The sequence below is a fragment of the Pristiophorus japonicus genome, chromosome 22, assembly GCF_044704955.1.
Source record: "Pristiophorus japonicus isolate sPriJap1 chromosome 22, sPriJap1.hap1, whole genome shotgun sequence".
In the NCBI taxonomy this organism is placed as follows: Eukaryota; Metazoa; Chordata; class Chondrichthyes; family Pristiophoridae; genus Pristiophorus; species Pristiophorus japonicus.
Window position 1 is genome coordinate 12,570,728 of NC_091998.1, and position 19,778 is coordinate 12,590,505.

The 19,778-nt window shown below is 47.3% G+C and overlaps 1 protein-coding gene across 9 annotated transcripts in view; it reads right to left on the bottom strand.

Annotated features, from left to right (window-relative positions):
• Positions 1 to 19,778, bottom strand: part of zmiz1a (zinc finger, MIZ-type containing 1a) — a 457,231-nt gene that overhangs the window by 137,814 nt on the left and 299,639 nt on the right. For 8 of the 9 annotated variants that reach the window (XM_070865642.1, XM_070865646.1, XM_070865635.1 and 5 more), the window contains one exon: positions 3,906 to 4,011. In XM_070865642.1, coding sequence (XP_070721743.1) covers positions 3,906 to 4,011 — 106 coding nt within the window. Of the gene's footprint in view, positions 1 to 3,905; positions 4,012 to 4,222; positions 4,272 to 19,778 lie in introns of those variants that run through there. The other variant, XM_070865645.1, reaches the window with a different exon arrangement.

Sequence of the window (19,778 nt, forward strand, 5' to 3'; positions counted from 1 at the left end):
CATGCTCTCGGCGTTGAGACTCGAGGTGCTCAGCGCCCTCTCGGATGCATATACTCAACGATTGAGCACCCACAGCCCTTTGGGGTAGAGAATTCCAAAGATTCACCATCCTGAGTGAAGAAATTTCTCCTCACCTCCGTCCGAAATGGCCGACCCCTTATCCCGAGACCTGTGTCCCCCACTAAACTGCACGTGTGCAACCTCGCAATAATCCGCAAGGTCCCGCGCAGGCCCAGAAATGTAAAGGGACTGCGCACTGAAATAAACAGGCTGCGCACAAGATAGGGCAAGCTTACAGGGAACAGCGTTTAAGACTATGGGCTGGATTTTCGGTCTTCTGCCGTCCTGGTTAGTGCCACGGAGTGGCGGCGGTAAGCTCTTTCGGGAGCGTGGCCAGTTTCCAGCGCCCGGCCGGGACACTCGGTGCCGGTTTCGGCGGGGGGGGGGGGGGGGGGGGGGCGCGGAGCTACACTGCCCGGGATAGGCGAGCCGGTGTACAACGTCCCCGCTGGCGACAGCGGCTTGATTTTTGGCTGCCGCCCGACCCGTAGAGCGCCGAGCTGGGAGCGCCTGTGAAAGCGGGCGGACTGAGCTGTAGCAGCCTCAGCGAGGCAAGTAACACCAGCCTCGGGCAAGTGTGATTGCTTATTGTTTTGATTTTTTTTTTGCGATTTATGCTGTGGTGGCGGAGTTATTTATTGAGAATGTTTTTGGAGGGGTTTTTTCAGGTTCCCCCCCACCTCAATTACAGCGCCCCGAGGCCGGCTGTTTAGCTCGGGATTTTCGCTTGCTCAGCCGGCCTAGCGCCTCCCTTAACGCTGCGGCCCACACTCAGGGCCCAGCTGGTGAAGTTTGCTGAGTGAGGCGTAAACTTTACCGCCGAGCCACCATTACCGCCCCAAAATAAGCAGAACCAAAAATCCAGCCCTATGACCCTTAGCTTCAGACCCTTCACTAGAACAGCACTCGTCTCTCTGTAATGCTCGGTCAGCTCCGTTGTGAGCATGAGGCTGGACGTGAGTGTTGGTAAGCTGTGGAAGGCGTCATCGCAGAGAGTACAATCCCCTCCTCGCCCAACATCCAGACATACCTACTAGCAAGGGTCACTGGATAGTGATCAGCAGCAGGAATCTCAACGAGTTGATTCCTGAGATGAAGGAGTTGTCATATGAAGAAAGGTTGAGCAGGTTGGGGCTGTACTCATTGTGGAGTTTCGAAGAATGAGAGGTGATCTTATTGAAACATAAAAGATTCTGAGGGGGCTTGACAGGGTAGATGCAGAGAGGATGTTTCCCCTCGTGGGGAATCTAGAACTAGGGGGCATAGTTTCAGAATAAGGGGTCGCCCATTTAAAATGGAAATGAGGAAGAATTTCTTCTCAGAGGGTCGTGAGTCTTTGGAATTCTCTACCCCACAGAGCTGTGCAGGCTGAGTCATTGAATATATTTAAGGTGGAGATAGACAGATTTTTGAACGATAAGGGAGTCAAAGGGTTACGGGGAGCGGGCGGGGAAGTGGAGCTGAGTCCATAATCAGATCAGCCATGATCTTATTAAATGGCGGAGCAGGCTCGAGGGGCCGTATGGCCACCTCCTGCTCCTATTTCTTATGTACTTATGTAACGTTTAATCCTGGCTTGCCCCGCGGGCAGCTGAGGCCAATGGACGTGGCCAACTAACACCTCGGTTGAGATCAGCAAACTCAGTGCAGACTAAGGACCAACCCCGAGACCATCCTGGTCGGAGTAACTCCGAAGCACAAACAGCAGAAAATAAAGGAATTTTGCCGATCCTTCGGAAAAATGGACTTGCTTTAAGAAGAACATTATATCTAAGAGGAATGGTGATATTAATGACACCTCGGTGGCCAACTTTATTCCGATCGAATTGCTGAAGTTAGTGGACAGTGTGACTGGCACCAGGATTTGCTGATGTACAGAAACACTGTAATGTATGCACCCGTGAGTATGCTCACAGGTTTGCAGAACTGTTGAAACCAAATTTTAATTTGATTTAAATCTATGGTAAAAAGTGAATTTGTTTATTTGTCGGTTTTAGTGCCCCCCCGTTAATAAGGGGGCACTTGATTTATGGTTTTACAAAAATAGTTGTAGAGCTGTTAGTTGGGAGTGGCTTAGCCAGTCACGTGATGTTCACAAGACTCAATAAAACTCCATCCAGTTGGGTTCGGGGGATCCACGATGAGGCAGGTGGTTGCGAGCCTGGTGGAAGAACCGGCAATGTGTAGTGTGATTGCTAAACCTTTTGCTAATTAACGAACTAGTTCGAATAGCAATATGTTGCTATGAATTCTTAAGCAGAGAACATAGAAACATAGAAAATAGGTGCAGGAATAGGACATTCGGCCCTTCGAGTCTGCACCACCATTCAATATGATCATGGCTGATCATGCAACTTCAGTACCCCATTCCTGCTTTCTCTCCATAACCCTTGATCCCTTTAGCCATAAGGGCCACATCTAACTCCATTTTGAATATATCTAACGAACTGGCCTCAACAACTTTGTGGTAGAGGATTCCACAGGTTCACAATTGTCTGAGTGAAGAAGTCTCTCCTCATCTCGATCCTAAATGGCTTACCCCTTATCCTTAGACTGTGACCCCTGGTTCTGGACTTCCCCAACATCGGGAACATTCTTCCTGCATCTAACCTGTCCAATCCCGTCAGAATTTTATATGTTTGATAACCCATGAAGCAAATACATTACAAGCACCACAATGCTTGGCTAACATGACTGACTTTACCAGAGTTGACCAGCAGGTGATCCTTTGCACCAGTTGGGCTTCTGCTAACTACCAGGTGAAGTTAGGGCTCAAGCTGGCATTGCAAAGAGCAGCAATCAAAAGCCACACAGGAGAAAGGTTCCCAGACCAGCAGACCTTTTGAGATGAGAGTCAATGCGAGCTTCATCCTGTTCAATCAATCAATCAACTCTCGTTCTGCCCCCAGAGCTTTGTTCACTTACAGGCTGGTCAATCATTGCGGACGAGTTGTAGTGAGTGATGACTGACATAGATGGTAAGTGTCCAGCGACTTGCTCTCTTTGCTTTGTGGGCAATGGGGAAGGAAGCTTAAATTGACCAGTAACTTCTCCACTAGTGATAGACTGTAAGGCTACGTCTCAAGGTCCACAGAAGATAGTGGGGTTGATGTGGTTTAGATCAATCCCGAAAGGCTTGGTGCATGTGTTGCCAGTGTAATCAGTTTGGACCTTCAGGAGACACCCTTTACCTTATATAAATCAATTGATTCAACAGCAAAGTCTTCTTAGAGAGGCAGATTAAACATTTCTCAGCCAGGTAAAACAAGCAGTTTTTTTTTCTTTTGGAAAATTGCTGACTTTACAAAGGGACGATTCCCTTGATGTCCCTCCACACTGACAGTGCTGAAACCTGACAGCAGGTCTCCCATCGGGAGAGAGTTTGCGCACAATCAACATGGCGATCCAAACCCAACAGGCCCCAACGCAAAGAGCGCTTTAAGCAGCAGCACAAGTGTGCACGTTCACAGCCCACGAGGGGAGAACAACACTCTATGCCACTCAACAAATGGCTGGCGTAACGAGCAACATTAACTAGCAATTCTTTCTGCACTGTACCGCGATCCTTGAACGCCCGGCTTGGTAAGCTGCCAGAGGACCTGAGCAACCTCCACTGAGCAACCAGCACTGAGGGACTTGTCCAGAATGTCACGAATTTGATACGTGGAGAGTTGGAATGATTCCAAGTGACACACAGGAGCCAGGAAAATGGCCACGATTTAAATAAACTCAGTCATTTTACAAAAGGCAACATTTGCTTTTTTTTTTTAAGGTGGTTGGAAGAGGAGGGGTGGGGGGGGGGGGCAGGGGACAATTGCCGGAAACACAAAAAGCTTTTTTCCTACCTGCTGATTTTGGAGTAAACTTGTCTCTGTTTGCAGCACATACAGCCAGCAGCCGATATCCGAGATCCAAGTCAAAACCTTGTTGTGCAGCTACCCGGCTGACCACCTAGGCCAAAGGGGAGAGAAAACAGAGCACGGCAGTCAATGTCTGAGATACACAGAGCACAGTGTAATGCACAAACAACAGGGAACGCGGTGGGAGAAAGAGCCAATTGTGTCCGTCTCATTGCAACCATTGGACTTTGGTGAAGTCCAAAAACTGATGGGAGAAAGCAAGCAAGCCGATAAAGCTGGATATTTTTACACATTCCTCACACCTTTCCTTCGCCTGGGCTATTTTGTGTCTTAAGCTGACACTGACTATGGCTTTGTTTCACAGCAGTACAGAAATACTCTAAGTAAGCTGCAGGCTCTGTAACTCACATAAACTGGGCTGGCAGCCAAGTCAGAGTGAACACTCCCTCATTTTCTCTTGGCAGGCCACATTCAGCGGGTTCATCATTAACACATCCTGCTTGACGCTGACCGCTTCAAGGGCTCAGGTACCAATGTCTACAGGCACTTTCTGCATCGAAGGAGTGGCGTTGAGGGCAGGCACACAGTGCTCCCAGCAGCCGTGCAAAGGACCTGATTTGTGGAGACCTGGCATCGCAGAAGACCCACCTTTAGACGGGATTCCACCTTGGGCTAGGATCTTACGGCAAAGTGCAAGGAGTCGGATTCCCAAACTTTTAGCTGAGGAAATCATGGGCCTCCAACGGGACTTGCTTACACAGCTGGCAGGAGGATAAATAAATAAAGGGGAAAAATGCCTGGAGGTTACAGGTCTCTGTTTGAGCGCCCCACCTCTCTGGTGCTTTAAAGAAAGAGTTATATTTATATAGCGCCTTTCATAGATTCATAAAAATTTACGGTACAGAAAGAAGCCATTAAGCTCATTGTGTCCATGCTAACCTCTCTGCTAAAGGAAATAGGTCCTTCCTATCTACTGTATCCAAGCCCCTCATAATTTTATACACCTGATTCAAGTCTCCCCTCATACACTGGACATCTCAAAGTGCTTTACAGCCAATGATGTACATTTGAAGTGTAGTCACTGTTGTAATTTAGGAAACACAGCAGCCAATTTGTGCACAGCAAGCTCCCACAAGCAGCAGTGTGATAATGACCAGATAATCTGTTTTAGTGATGTTGATTGAGGGATAAATATTGGCCAGGACACCGGGGATAACTTCCCTGCTCTTCTTCGAAATAGTGGCATGGGATCTTTTAAGTCCACCTGAGAGAGCAGACGGGGCCTCGGTTTAACGTCTCATCCGAAAGCCGGCACCTCCGACAGTGCAGCGCTCCCTCAGCACTGTACTGGAAAGTCAGCCTAGATTTTTTTTTGTGCTCAAGTCCCTGGAGTGGGACTTGAACCCACAACCTTCTGCCTCAGAGGTGAGAGTATTACCCACTGAGCCACTGCTGGCATAGGACAATATCCATTAACTGATGGTGTAAAGCCAACACGGCCCATTTAGAAGGTTGTGGGTTCAAGTCCCACTCCAGAGACCTTGGCACATAAATCCGGGCTGACACTCCCAGTGCAGTGCGGAGGGAGTGCTGCACTGTCGGAGGTGCCGTCTTTCGGATGAGACGTTAAACCGAAGCTCCACATCCCCTCTGAGGTGGACGTAAAAGACCCTTTGGCACTATTTCGAAGAGAGCAGGGGAGTTACCCTCAGTGTCCTGGCCAATAAATATCTCTTAACCAACATCACTGAAAACAGATCATCAGATCATTAATCAGATTGCTGTATGTGGGAGCTTGCTGTGTGCAAATTCGCTGCCACGTTTCCTGCAGCATTACAACAGTGACTGCACTTCAAAAAAAAATACTTCATTGCTGAAAAGTGTTTAGGGACATTGAGGTCATGCAAGGTGCAATTTTTAAAAATCAAGTCTTTTTTTCTTTTAGAGGACTTACTCCAAAATGGAGTACTTTGCCTTAAACCCTCAGGGATGTTCTTCAGTGATATGGATTGGATTGATTTTGAGTGACTATTTAAAGTAAGCACTTTCATTTATCCCAAGAGCTTAACCCCGAGAACAAATCACATGACCTGCTGCTCACAGACCGTCAGCATCTCCCTTCAGTGACATTTGCACAAAATCACGTACTGTTCAGATCAGGAATGGCCAGCGATAATATCTTCACTTATCTGTGTGCTAATGTGCTTGAAAGTCTCTGATTTCAGACACACACACACACACACACACACACCATGAATCATATTTGGATGTTTCTGCTATGTTAAAGGCATATTCATTTTTTAAAATTATTCATTTCGGGATGTGGGCGTCGCTGGCAAGGTCGGCATTTATTGCCCGTCCCTAATTGCCCTTGAGAAGATGGTGGTGAACCGCCTTCTTGGACCGCTGCAGTCCGTGTGATGAAGGTTCTCCCACGATGCTGTTAGGGAGGAAGTTCCAGGATTTTGAATGTACGTTGATCTTATATAAATGGATTGATAGCTGCCCTGACTGCGAGCTGTGGATGATGCCAGAATTCTTCAGACTGAGGTTTGAATAATAATATTTTCTGTAATGACGCATTCCTGGGCAGGCTCCTCCCTCACCCCATTATGAGGAAGTCACTCTGCCTGAACAGGATGTAGGAGACCTTCATGTTCTAAAGGCCACCAGGGGAAGACTGGGGAGAAATCTGAATTGATGTTGAATATTTCCAACGACTAAAATTGTGAATTCAGCATCTTTGAGATCCTTGGTTGTTTTTTCTTGGGTTAGAAAAACATAGAAAATAGGTGCTGGAGTAGGCCATTCGGCCCTTCGAGCCTGAACCATCATTCAATATGATCATGACTAATCATACAACTTCAGTACCCTATTCCTGCTTTCTCTCCATACCTTGATCCCTTTAGCCGTAAGGGCCACATCTAACTCCATTTTGAATATATCTAACGAATTGGCCTCAACAACTTTTTGTGGTAGGGAATTCCACAAGTTAACAATTCTCTGAGTGAAGAAGTTTCTCCTCATCTCGGTCCTAAATGGCTTACCCCTTATCCTTAGACTGTGACCCCTGGTTCTGGACTTCCCCAACATCGGGAACATTCTTCCTGCATCTAACCTGTCCAATCCCATCAGAATTTTATGTTTCTATGAAATCCCCTCTCATTCTTCTAAATTCCAGAGAATATAAGCCGAGTCGATCCAGTCTTTTTTCATATGTCAGTCCTGCCATCCCGGGAATCAGTCTGGTGAACCTTCGCTGCACTCCCTCAATAGCAAGAACGTCCTTCCTCAGATTAGGAGACCAAAACTGTACACAATATTCAAGGTGTGGCCTCACCAAGGCCCTGAACAACTGCAGTAAGACCTCCCTGCTCCTATACTATAGGGTAGTAATGTAGATAGATTTCCATCTTATCGTACATAAGAAGCGGTGAGAATGTGGAACTTGCTGCCACATAGAGTGATTAAGGCGACTAGCATTAAAGGGGAAGTTAGATAAGTCCATTGGGGAGAAAGGAGTAGAAGGTTATGCGTACACAGGGTGAGATGAAGTAAGGTGGGAGGAGGCTCGTGTGGGGCATAAACACCAGCACAGCCCTGTTGGGCCGAATGGCCTGTTTCTATACTGTACATTGCAGGGCTACGCGGAAAGGGCGAGGGAGTGGGACTAGCTCTTGCAGCGAGCAGGCACGGGCTCGACGGGCCGAATGGCCTCCTTCTGTGCTGTGACCACTCTCTGATTCTTTAAGCTGCAGAACTCAATCAGCTCTCAGACCGTTAATACACTCGCTCCTTATACCATCGACAGCACCTTCCAACTCAACGGAGTCCTGGGCTCTCGAGGCTGGAGCCCGAAACAGTTCATGTCGTATCTCACTGTCCTCGTGTCTGCAGTTTGCTAAATCACTGAACGTTTCAGTCAACAAAACTAGCCAACTGTCGCTAAAAGACCTGCTTGGGTGGGAAAAGAGTGAAGAAAATGGCGGCCATGGCATAAGCAATTACTCAGCATGTTGGAGGAGTGAAGAATTCAGCAGAACAAAGTTTTAAAAACTTTTGAATGGGGGTGGTGGAATGCTGGGGGGGGAAGGAAATAGCACTGTTTGCACAACCTTGCTAGAATATAGACCACAGGGGATTGAAAACTGCAGCAGAAACAAATCAGCAGTTTCACTGCAGTACCCATTGTGTCGTCACAGTTATCCTCGAGGTCCAACTAAAACTAAATCAAGTGATTAGGAACTTTCTACTGTGCCCTGGGTCTCCTGCCACTGCTGGTAAAGGAATCAGCACTTCTCTGCTGCCACTCCCTCCTCCATGCTGTTTTTATTCCATTTGATATCGACTGCAGTATTGAATTTTTTTTAAAAAACACCCCCCTTCATACTCTCGGAGGCTTTCGTTAGCTGTGCTTACATTGGGTAGCCGTGGAATGATGGACTGCCTGTTCCTGGCACCCCCGTCATGCGAAGCCGGAAGAATTTGTCGGATTTGTTAACATTGGGAAGATCCAGGTGCAAGTGGGGGAATGGGGAGAAACGGTGTATTTTTAATGACTTAGCAAATTTACTAAGTTTGTGCTTGGGTTGCTACCGACTGTGTGAGATTTGTACATCAGGAACCGATGGGACTAGTGTCCCATTAGTTTCAGCCAGTGGCTCAGTGGGCAGCACCCTCGCCTCTGAGTCAGAAGGTTGTGGGTTCGGGTCCCACTCCAGGGACTTGAGCGCAAAAATCTCAGCTAACACTCCCAGTGCAGTGCTGAGGGAGTGCTGCACTGTCGGAGGGGCCGTCTTTCAGATGAGACGTTAAACCGAGGCCCCGTCTGCTCTCTCAGGGGGACGTGAAAAGATCCCATGGCACTATTTTGAAGAAGAGCAGGGGAGTTATCCCCGGTGTCCTGGTCAATATTTATCCCTCAATCAACATCACTGAAACAGATTATCGGGTCATTATCACATTGCTGTTTGAGAGAGTTTGCTGTGCACAAATTGGCTGCCGCATTTCCCACATTACAACAGTGACTGCACTTCAAAAGTACTTCATTGTCTGTAAAGTGCATTGGGACGTTCTGAGGTCATGAAAGGCGCTATATAAATGCAAGTCTTTCTTTTTCTTTTTTTAAACCCAATATAAACAACAACTTACATTTATATAGCACCTTTAACGTAGTGAAAACGTCCCAGGGTGCTTCATCAGTCACACGTTGACACAGAGTCACAGAAGGAGATATTACGACAGGCGAGATATGTATTTAGGAGCGACTTAAAGGAGGAGAGAGAGCAAGATGGAGAGAGAGCGAGATGGAGAGGCAGAGAGGTTTGGGAGGGAATTCCAGAGCTTAAGGCCGAGGCAATGATGCTAGTGATGAAAAGTGGGGATGCGCAAATGGTCAGAATTACCTTCTGTCAACTTAATTCACTCTGTGAAACTATCTGTGGACATTTTTGTGGAAAAATAATTGTTCCAACAATTCCGTGGGTCTGGTCCAATAGCCATCTGTTTTCATTAACGGTACTGATTTGCACCATCTTCTTTTAGTTATACCCCTTCCTAGCGGATTAAAATGATAACATCTCTCACATTCTAAGGCTAAGGGGGATGGGGACTGTACAGGCTGACAGAAATGTGTTCTTCAGATTTACAACAGGATCAGGACCCCTTCGAATTTTTCACTTATTGAGTCATATATATGTTGAGAGGAGGTGATTATAAAAAAGTAAAGACAGACTTGCATTTATATCGCGTGCTTCACGACCTCAGGGTGTCCTAAAGCGTTTTACAGCCAATGAAGTACTTTCGAAGTGCAGTCACTGTCGTAATGGCGGATTATGTCATGCAGATTTTGTTTGCAGACAGTATATTACATTCAAGCTCAGTCACAGCAATCAATTATTCTTAGAGTCACAGCATAGTACAGCACAGAAGGAGGCCATTCGGCCCATCGAGCCTGCGCATTCCACTGCATTTGTTTGCTTACTTGCACCCTCACCGTATGTGCTGACTTGGATAGATGAGGCACCAGTTCTCAGTTTTAGCCAGAAGTTCGAACAATTGAGCAGTGTTTCACTGGCATGGCATAACATGGAAACAGTTTTGCTGTCTTCACCTTGGAGAATCATTATTTTAAGCAAAGTTTAAGAAATAACTTAGATTTATATAGTGCCTTTCACGGCCTCAGGATGTTCCAAAGCGCTTTACAGCCAATGATATGCTTTTGAAGTGTAGTCACTGTTGTAATGTAGGAAATGTTTAGCTGAGAGGAGGGTGGTGAATTTAACTTTTCATAGAGTTACTAGCAACTGCCTGCAACGCAGAATATTGTTACAAGTTAATAATGGATTTGTTTTGCAACTTACTCCGACATTTGAGCAGGCTGGTTTGACAGAACACGCACGCAAAACCTATTTCCTGTAACTAGATACCACAATGATGTGCTGATCGGATTAGACCAGTTGTGCCAAATGGCCACTGCTGTGCTGAAAATTCTCGAATTCTGTGTAATGATGCTACTTAAACTGAGCTCGTCAATTGGTAGCACTCTTGCCTGCGGGCCAGAAGGTTGTGATTTCAAGCCCCATTCCGGGACTTGTGCATATAATCTAGGCTGCCCCCGACTGCTCAGTACTGAGGGAGTGCTACATTGTTGAAGGTACCGTATTTCTGATGAGACCATTAAACTGAGGTCGATGTGTATGTAAAAGATCCCAAGGCACTATTCAAAGAATACCAAAAGAGTTCTCTTGGTGTCCTGGGCAACATTTATCCATTAACCAACACCACCAAAAATAGATTAACCAGTCACTTACCTCATTGGCTGCTCATGGGATCTTACTGTGCAGATATTGACTGCCATGGTTACAAAGAATTATACAGAATTTTACAGGACAGAAACAGTCCATTCGGCCCAACTGGTCTGTGTCGGTATTTATGTTCCACTCAAGGCTCCTCCCACCTTACTTCAACTATCAACATATCCCTCTATTCCTTTCTCCCACATGTGCCTTTCCAGCTTTCCCTTAAATGCATCTAGGCAATTCGCCTCAACCACTCCCTGTAGTAGTGAGTTCCACATTCTCACCAATCTCTGCGTAAAGAAGTTGCTCCTGAATTCCTTATTAGTGACTCTCTTATATTTATGGCCCCTAGTTTTGGACTTCCCCCTCCAGCGGAAACATCGTCTCCACATCTACCCTATCAAACCCCTGCATAATTTTAACGACCTTTATTAGGTCACCCCTCAGCCATCTCTTTTCTCCTGTTTACATAACGACAGGAACCACACTTTAAAAAGTTAATTCTTTGGCTGCGAAGTACTTTGTGACATCCCGAGGAAATGGAAAGCACTATACAAATGCAGCTTCTTTCTGTCAACTCTCTCCGGAACTCCAACTGCTCTCCCATCCGACAGTCCAGTTTCTGACGCCTGTATTGTTTGGAAAACTATCGGAGATCATTGAAACTGGATCGCGCTCTTAGAATTAAGTGTTTGTGGGTTGAAAAGACCAGACTGTTGGATAATTGGGAGACGCCGAGAGTTAGCTGTTAAGCCCTTGCCTTCCCCCTGCACCTCTGAATTCAGGATTGCTCCCTCTGCTATCAGAACCATCTACACAGGTTGAACCTTCCTTATCTGGAACACTTTGGATCTGGCCTGTTCTGGATAAGAGATTTTTCTGGATGAGGGGTGGTGATGTTAAAGTGGATGGTCCAGGTACTGAGCAAGGAGATATCGGGGCTGGCTGGCTTGGGGCTGAGAGTGAGGCAGGGAGATCATGGGGGGTGTAGGGCGGTGGATCGAAGAGTCAGACCAGTGACTGCGGCAGTCGGCAGCGAGGACTTCAATTTGTTCGTGTCGGAGTTCTGTGCATGCGCCACCCGGTGGCCGGGAATGGTTCTGGACGAGGGGTGGTTCCAGATCAGGGAGTGCCGGATCAGGGAGTTCTGGATCAGGGAGGTTCAACCTGTACTAATGTTTTGTGAAGTGAAGGAAGATCAAATTGAAATCATTGGTTCTGAAAACATTTCCTCAACATTTATTGCATTGTTGTACATCCTTGCTTCTTTTTCTACTTTACACCAGAAGACACTCTTGGCCATGCCCGGCAAAGATGTACCTTTGGGCACCATAGACCACCTCAGTAACAGCAGCAGAATTAAGACCTCCACAGCTCAGAAGGCAGCAGTGTGGCTTCAGGCTCTGTAATGGCCCCACCCAATCCTCTCAACTTTGCGCCCGTGAATAAAACTCAATAGGCCTCATGTCAGATTCATCTCAATTTCAATTTTAAATGTATGAAACACAAAAAGTTAGTATGCAGGTACAGCAAGTAAGCAGTAAGGCAAATGGAATGTTGGCATTTATTGCAAGGGGGATAGAGTATAAAAGCAGAGAAGTCCTGCTACAACTGTACAGGGTATTGGTGAGGCCACACCTGGAGTACTGCGTTCAGCTTTGGTCTCCGTATTTAAGAAAGGATATACTTGCATTGGAGGCTGTTCAGAGAAGGTTCACTCGGTTGATTCCGGAGATGAGGGGGTTGACTTATGAGGATAGGTTGAGTAGGTTGGGTCTATACACATTGGAGTTCAGAAGAATGAGAGGTGATCTTATAAGATATGAGGGGGCTCGACAAGGTAGATGTAGAGAGGATATTTCCACTCATAGGGGAAACTAAAACTGAGGGACATTGTCTCAGAAGGGGCCATCCATTTAAAACTGAGATGAGGAGAAATTTCTTCTCTCAGAGGGTTGTAAATCTGTGGAATTCTCTGCCCTAGAGAGCTGTGGAGGCTGGGTCATTGAATATATTTAAGGTGGAGATAGACAGGGAAGTAGAGTTGAGGCCAAGATCAGATCAGCCATGATCTTATTGAATGGCGGAGCAGGCTCGAGGGGCCAAATGGCCGACTCCTGCTCCTATTTCTTATGTTCTTAAATGGAGCTTGATGGTCTAACGTAGGGCTGGGACTCTCAACAACTAGATATACATTACAACAGTGGCTCCACTTCAAAAACGACTTTCATTGGTTGTAAAGTGCTTTGGGACGTCCTGAGGTTGTGAAAGGCGCTACAGAAACGTAAATTTAGATTCAATGCTCGCTGCCTAAAGGGAAAAAAAATGACGAGGCCAGGACCATCGATAATATTCATGCGAGGTGAAATTCTATCCATTATTTTATCATTGATTCCAATGAGGATGCATAAAGATTGTAGAATAAGATGGCTTATAACTCTGAAATGGTGAGATGATGGATTGAGGGATCACTGTACACATACACTGTGTTAATCTGCAATAAGCATCAGTTCCATAAACGCCCTTTAGGTAATACATTGTCATACATGGACATAAATCGTCATAAGTTTAGAGATAAAGGCAATAAATGCATTTCCCCACCCCCTAGGGCGAGGAACTGTTCAACTAATTCTTCAATGCACTTAACAATAACCTTCTCACACAAAAGATAAATTGTAATAATTGGAAGGTAAGGGAGTCTGCCAGTGAAATCCCTTTGTATTTTAAATGCAATTTACCTACCTATAAAGAAATTTATCAGAATATACATTGCCCACAATCTGAAAGATGATTATACTGACATGAAGAACATTGTGACCAACTCCAATTCATTCAGCAATTATTTAAGCTCTCTACTGCACTACACGATTCCGGGTAAGATAATACCATGATCTGCTCAAACAGTGCAGCACAAGTCATATCCTTTAGTGCAACGTCAATTAGAAAATAGCTGCTTGTATATTGTACGCACCTCCTTATCTATGTAATCTCCTTCAGCCTCACAACCCCCCACCCTGCCGAGTTGTCTGCGCTCCTCAGCAGTGGTTCAGTGGGTAGCACTCTCGCCTCTGAGTCAGAAGGTTGTGGGTTTGAGTCCCACTCCAGGGACTTGAGCACCTAAATCTAGGCTGACGCTCCCAGAGCAGTGCTGAGGGAGTGCTGCACTGTCGGAGGTGCTGTCTTTTGGATGAGACATTAAACCGAGGCCCCGTCTGCTCTCTCAGGTGGATGTAAAAGATCCCATGACACTATTTCGAAGAAGAGCAGGGGAGTTATCCCCGGTGTCCTGGGCCAATATTTATCCCTCAATCAACATCGCTAAAACAGATTATCTGGGTCATTATCACATTGCTGTTTGTGGGAGCTTGCTGTGCGCAAATTAGCTGCCATGTTTCCCACATTACAACAGTGACTACACTCCAAAAGCACGTCATTGGCTGTAAAGCGCTTTGAAACGTCCGATGGTTGTGAAAGGCGCTATATAAATGGAAGTCTTTCTTTAAGAAATAGACTTCCATTTCGATAGCGCCTTTCACCGGACGTCCCAAAGCGTTTTACAGCCAATGAAGTACTTTTGGAGTGCAGTCACTGTTGTAATGTGGGAAAGGCGGACAGCTAATTTGCGCACAGCAAGCTCCCACAAACAGCAATGTGGTAATGACCAGATAATTGTGATGTTGATCGAGGGATAAATATTGGCCCCAGGACACTGGGGATAACTTCCCTGCTCTTCTTCAAAATAGTGCCGTGGGATCTTTTACATCCACTTGAGAGATGTAGACGGGGCCTCGGTTTAATGTCTCATCCGAAAGACAATTCAGCACTCCCTCAGTATTGGAGTGTCAGCCTAGGTTTTGGTGCCCAAGTCCCTGGAGTGGGATTTGAACCCACAACCTTCTGACCCAGAGGCGAGTGTGCTACCCACTGAGCCACAGCCGACACCTAGGTTAATTTTCTTCCCTCTTCTGCTGAAGGCATGGGTCCACTGCTGGGGTATGGTAACAAAAGGTGGCCTCTGTCTCCCACCCAATTGCAAGCCCCAACAGCGAGCGCCAGCAGGTTATTTGAGGGCCCAATGCTTTCTTGGCACTTCTGCCTTCAAGCAGGTAGACTTGCAGCGAGGATCACTGGATAGCAATCCGGTGGAGACATTGTGGCTCGATTTGTCTTCTCCCACAAACCCACGTCAATCCTAGCGCTCTCACAGCCTCCACGCCTAGATTGCTGGTCTGAATGCCGAACCTACCTACAGCCAGGAGAAATGGAGGGAAGTTCACCCCTCGAGGAGGTGCTCAAGTTTTGTGGGGACAAATTTACTACAGCGTGTCAGCGGAGGTTGGACCTCTTGTCACGTGGCAATGCTGGACTATGATTGTCGCATTAACCCTTCTTCCTGCTTGGGTTCAGAACCGGAGACTGTTCCTTCTGACAATATCAGTCCATGTCTTCACAGTGCAAAGCAATTCACTAAATGCACTCCGACCAGCGACCTCTGCTCTTGGACCCAGGAGCGTAGTCAATCACAGAGCCTGAGCCCAAGGTCAAAGGGCAGGGGTCAAACACGCAAATACACAAGCGGCTTGATCGCGAGTGCTTGTAGCAGCACGTTTCACGTTCAAATGTGGGGAGTGGTACAGCTTTGAGTATATTAGAAGTCTAGAGTTGTGGGGTTGGAGGGATGGGATAGAAAGACGGCGCCATCTTTCATGCTCATTGCCCAGCGCCAATCACAACGGTTGCTCGGTCTGTCAGAGAGTCTCAGCTCTCCGCCATTTTTAAAACAGTCAGTCTGCACAGTAATGGTGTGTGCAGTGTTTGCCCTTTTTGCTCTGTATTGAGTGTTTCATTTGTGGATCATACCTCACAGCAAATGTTGATGATCTTTCAATAAACTCAAAGCACGACAGTGGAGTAATTTGATGCGGTGCATTACTGAGCGATATAGGCCGGGAGGTCTCGGGATTAATCCCCGATCGGAGTTGAGATAGTTGGTCTCAGGGTGGTTAATTGGCCTTGGTGCCTGTGGGTGCAGGGAGGGGGAAAAATGGGTCAGTACTTCTGTTCTCTAATTCTGCGACCCAGCACCGCCCTCCCACTGGGGCTGCGTGTCAGGTGAGCACAGAATTGGGGTCCCACAATATCCTCTGTGGCATCACAGCCCTTTGATACTCAGCATCGAAGATCACACACAGATAATGGCCACGTGGGCCTGAGAGGCCAGCGGAGGGCCAGTGACGTCAGAGAAATTTCAGAGGAGAAGAGTCATCATTAATTATAGGCAGTCCCTCGGGGTCGAGGGTGACTTGCTTCCACACTAAAAATGAGTTCTCCGGTGACTAATTAACTCATTTTAAACGGTGGACGATGCCTGTGCGTGGATTTTTTTAACGTGGGGTGGCCGTTGTACACCAGCCACCACATGGGCTTGACAGAGCTCGGTCTTGGTCCAGTGGCAAGGATTACCCAAGACTAACTGGAGACCTGCTCTGCTGCACGGATCTCGCGCGCACACATATCGCACACAAGGGCTGGCCCGTGCTGCCGCTGGGCTCTCGCCTCTTCTGGGCCCCCGAGGTTAGGCTGACTGGCCTATAATTACTCGGTCTATCCCTTTCTCCCTTTTTAAACAAAGGTAACTCAAACTTGCTGGTATCATCCTTGTAAATCTTTTGTGCACCCTCTCCAGTGCCTCGATATCCTTTTTATAATATGGAGACCAGAACTGTTCACAGTGTTGCAAGTGTGATCTAACTAAGGTTCGATACAAGTTTAAACTGTTAATGGGTAAAATGACAGAAGTTCAGTGGGAAACGTTAAAAAAAGAATTGCCAATCATATTGGTATGGAGCCAATGCCCCCACAGCAAAAACAATTGACACCTCTCCAATCATAATGACGCGACTGTAATGCAGTTTTCATGGAAAAATCGATAGAATTATGGAATACGATTCCTTGAACACCAGTAAAAATCCCATAATCCCAATTTTTTTTTTTTTAGTCACACTATATCCGTGGCCTTAATTATAAAATGGTTTTAATGTTAGAAAGTGATCCCAAAACACCAGTAAAACTCCAGGGATCCCGTGTAATAAAAAACAAATCTGTCTTATTCAGTCACCATAAGGCAAGGCCCTGATCATAATCTCGTATATTGGGCTGACCATCGTAAATAGCACCGACACCTCGGCCATATCGCTTCAATGCTGTCGGAGCTGGACTCTGGCAGAGAGGCAGAACCCTCGCCCAGATCAATGGTCTTTAAGGCTTTGGACTGGACGGAGTCCAGAATCCAGCCACAAACAGCTGTGGGGCCGAGCTTTCTTGCCCTTTTCTAGCCGCTGTCGCTGTTTGCTGGCCTCAGTGTACATTAAGGCGGGATTATCAAGTGAAGGAATTGAGGGGCCAAAATTGCCCCCTCTATAAGCGCGATTACCGCCTCGAAGGAACGGAGTGGAGAGGCCTTAGCGACCAACCAGGGAGCATTTGGACGAGCCGTCCTCAATTGCCCTTGAGTCAGGAGCTGCACCGCTCGCGTTCCCGCCCCGTCAGGCGCGCGCCGTCCCCACACTGACCGCCGGTGACCCCCTGTCCGACCCCCGCGGGAACGCCAGCGCCAGTTGATATCCCCGACACCTTTCCCCTGGCGGGAAGCTGTGTGTGTGTGCCTGGACGGCACGTCCGCCCTTAAAGGGAAGGTGCGCCGCCGGCGCCTCCATTTAATTTTAATTGTCGGCCGACTTCTGAGGTCGGCCCGGCAATGGCGGCCACGGGTTCGGCCGGGCCACCAACAGACAACCCCGGAACCCCCTCTTGGGTGCCAGGCCGCTGGCCCGGCCAAACCACTCCCTGGCGGCTCAGTGGACCCAACTAAAATATATGCAGAATTCGCAGCGGCCCTCCCCTTTAACTAAAGTGGCCAATATCGATCGAATCTCCACCCCATGGATTGGGGCAGAGACAAACATTTTAAAAATCGGTAAGTGTGCGCCGTTTGGGGCGGAGAGCAATTTTAGCCCCATGAGTGTATTTAGCTGATCAGAGTTTGCAAACCTTCGACTGTACACATGAGGAGCTAAGACCACAGCCAATCTTTTCCAGCAGATCCTGACTTGATCTTCTCAATGCTGAGAGCCACACCATTCATCTGCTCACTGAATAATTCTATCTGTGCCAGTGCTAATTTGCTCATTTGTCTTTCAGTTAGGAAATCAGCCATCCTGTAGACTGCAATGTTATGAGTGAAGAGATCATCATGTTTGATGACATCCATCAGGTCACAGAAAGTTCCCCGTGGGGCTGTTGCAATAAAACGACAAATGCCTAATGGAGATAGTTAGATTAGTACATGAGGGAGAAAGGAATAGAAGGTTATCTTAATAGGGTTAGGTGAAGTAGAGCGAGAGATGGCTCATGTGGAGCATAAATAGCGATATAGACAAGTTGGGTGAAATCTCATGTTGTGCTGTATATTCTATATCATTCTATGTAAAGCAATGTGCTGGTACAACAAAGCCGAGTGCAGATTACAGACGTACCTTGGGGATGTCAAAGAATGTTGAGCAAAGGAAAGAGGTTTGAGGAAGGATTATTTAAGAGCAAAAGAGGGAAAAAAAGACTTGCTTTTCATGATCACCAGACGTCTAAAGCACTTTACAGCCAACTAAGTACTTTTTAAAGTGTTGTCAATGTTGTAATGTAGGACCACACTCGATCAGCTCTGCTGGGCAGGCCACATTGTCCGCATGCCAGACTCGAGGCTCCCAAAGCAAGCGCCCTACTCGGAACTCCTTCACGGCAAACGAGCCAAAGGTGGGCAGCGGAAACGCCACAAGGACAACCTCAAAGCCTCCCTGATAAAGTGCGACATCCCCACTGACACCTGGGAGTCCCTGGCCCAAGACCGCCCGAAGTGGAGGAAGTGCATCCGAGAGGGCGCTGAGCACCTCGAGTCTCAACGCCGAGAACATGCAGAAACCAAGCGCAGACAGCGGAAAGAGTGTGCGGCAAACCTGTCTCACCCACCCCTTCCCTCAACGACTATCTGTCCCACCCGTGACAGAGTCTATGGTTCTCGTATTGGACTGTTCAGCCACCAAAGAACTCACTTCAGGAGTGGAAGCAAGTCTTCCTCGATTCCGAGGGTCTGCCTATGATGATGATGAATGTAGGAAACGCGGCAGCCAATTTGCGCACAGCAAGCTCCCACAAACAGCAACATGATCATGACCAGATAATTTATTCTAGTGATGTTGGTTGAGGGATAAATATTGTCCAGGACACCGTCCCCTGCTCTTCTTTGAAATAGCGTCGTGGGATCTTTTACGTCCTCCTGAGAGGGCAGACGGGGCCTCGGTTTAATGTCTCATTCGAAAGGAGTGGTGACCAAAAGCTTGGTCAACGAGGGTATCTACACAGAGGAGAGGGTTTGGAGGAAGAGGGTAATTTTATCCTGCTAGTCCCAACTTTTAGCATGATGTCAGAATAGAAGGGCAGGGCTGGAGCTAGAAGCACCCACACACATCCTGTCAGAACTCCCAACGTGGGAAAAGGGTGGAGACTGTGCAGAACCAGATCCCACCTCAAACTCTGTTCTCCTCCTGCCTGACTCGGGTCCTCATCCCACCCTCCTAGGGCCAGTATTTTAAGGGCCAATGCTTCTGAATGTGACTGAGAAAATTTAGAAAAGTTTATTTTGTGGTGTTTTTGGGGGGGTGGGGGGGGGACTCTAACATTGTGTGAGGGGGCGACAGGGAAGGAGGAGAGGCAGCATCGCGACTTTTGGACTTTTTTGGTCTGCACGCTTTAAGGATGGGCCTGGTGAGTCGAAAGAACGAGATATGTCCCCGCAGGGTGAGAGGTCACAGAGATAAATTAAATAGATCCAGCATGAGTCAGCTCCTTCGGGAATAGCGAGGAGGAAAAAAACGACACAATGGGAGAGGAAACCAAGCAGCTCCCAGTGGCTGATGACGAGTCTCTGGCTGAGGCCCAGGAGCAGCCTGCTCCAACAGGCCATGGTGGAGGGAAATCAGCATCAAAGGAGCACATTTTCTTGTTC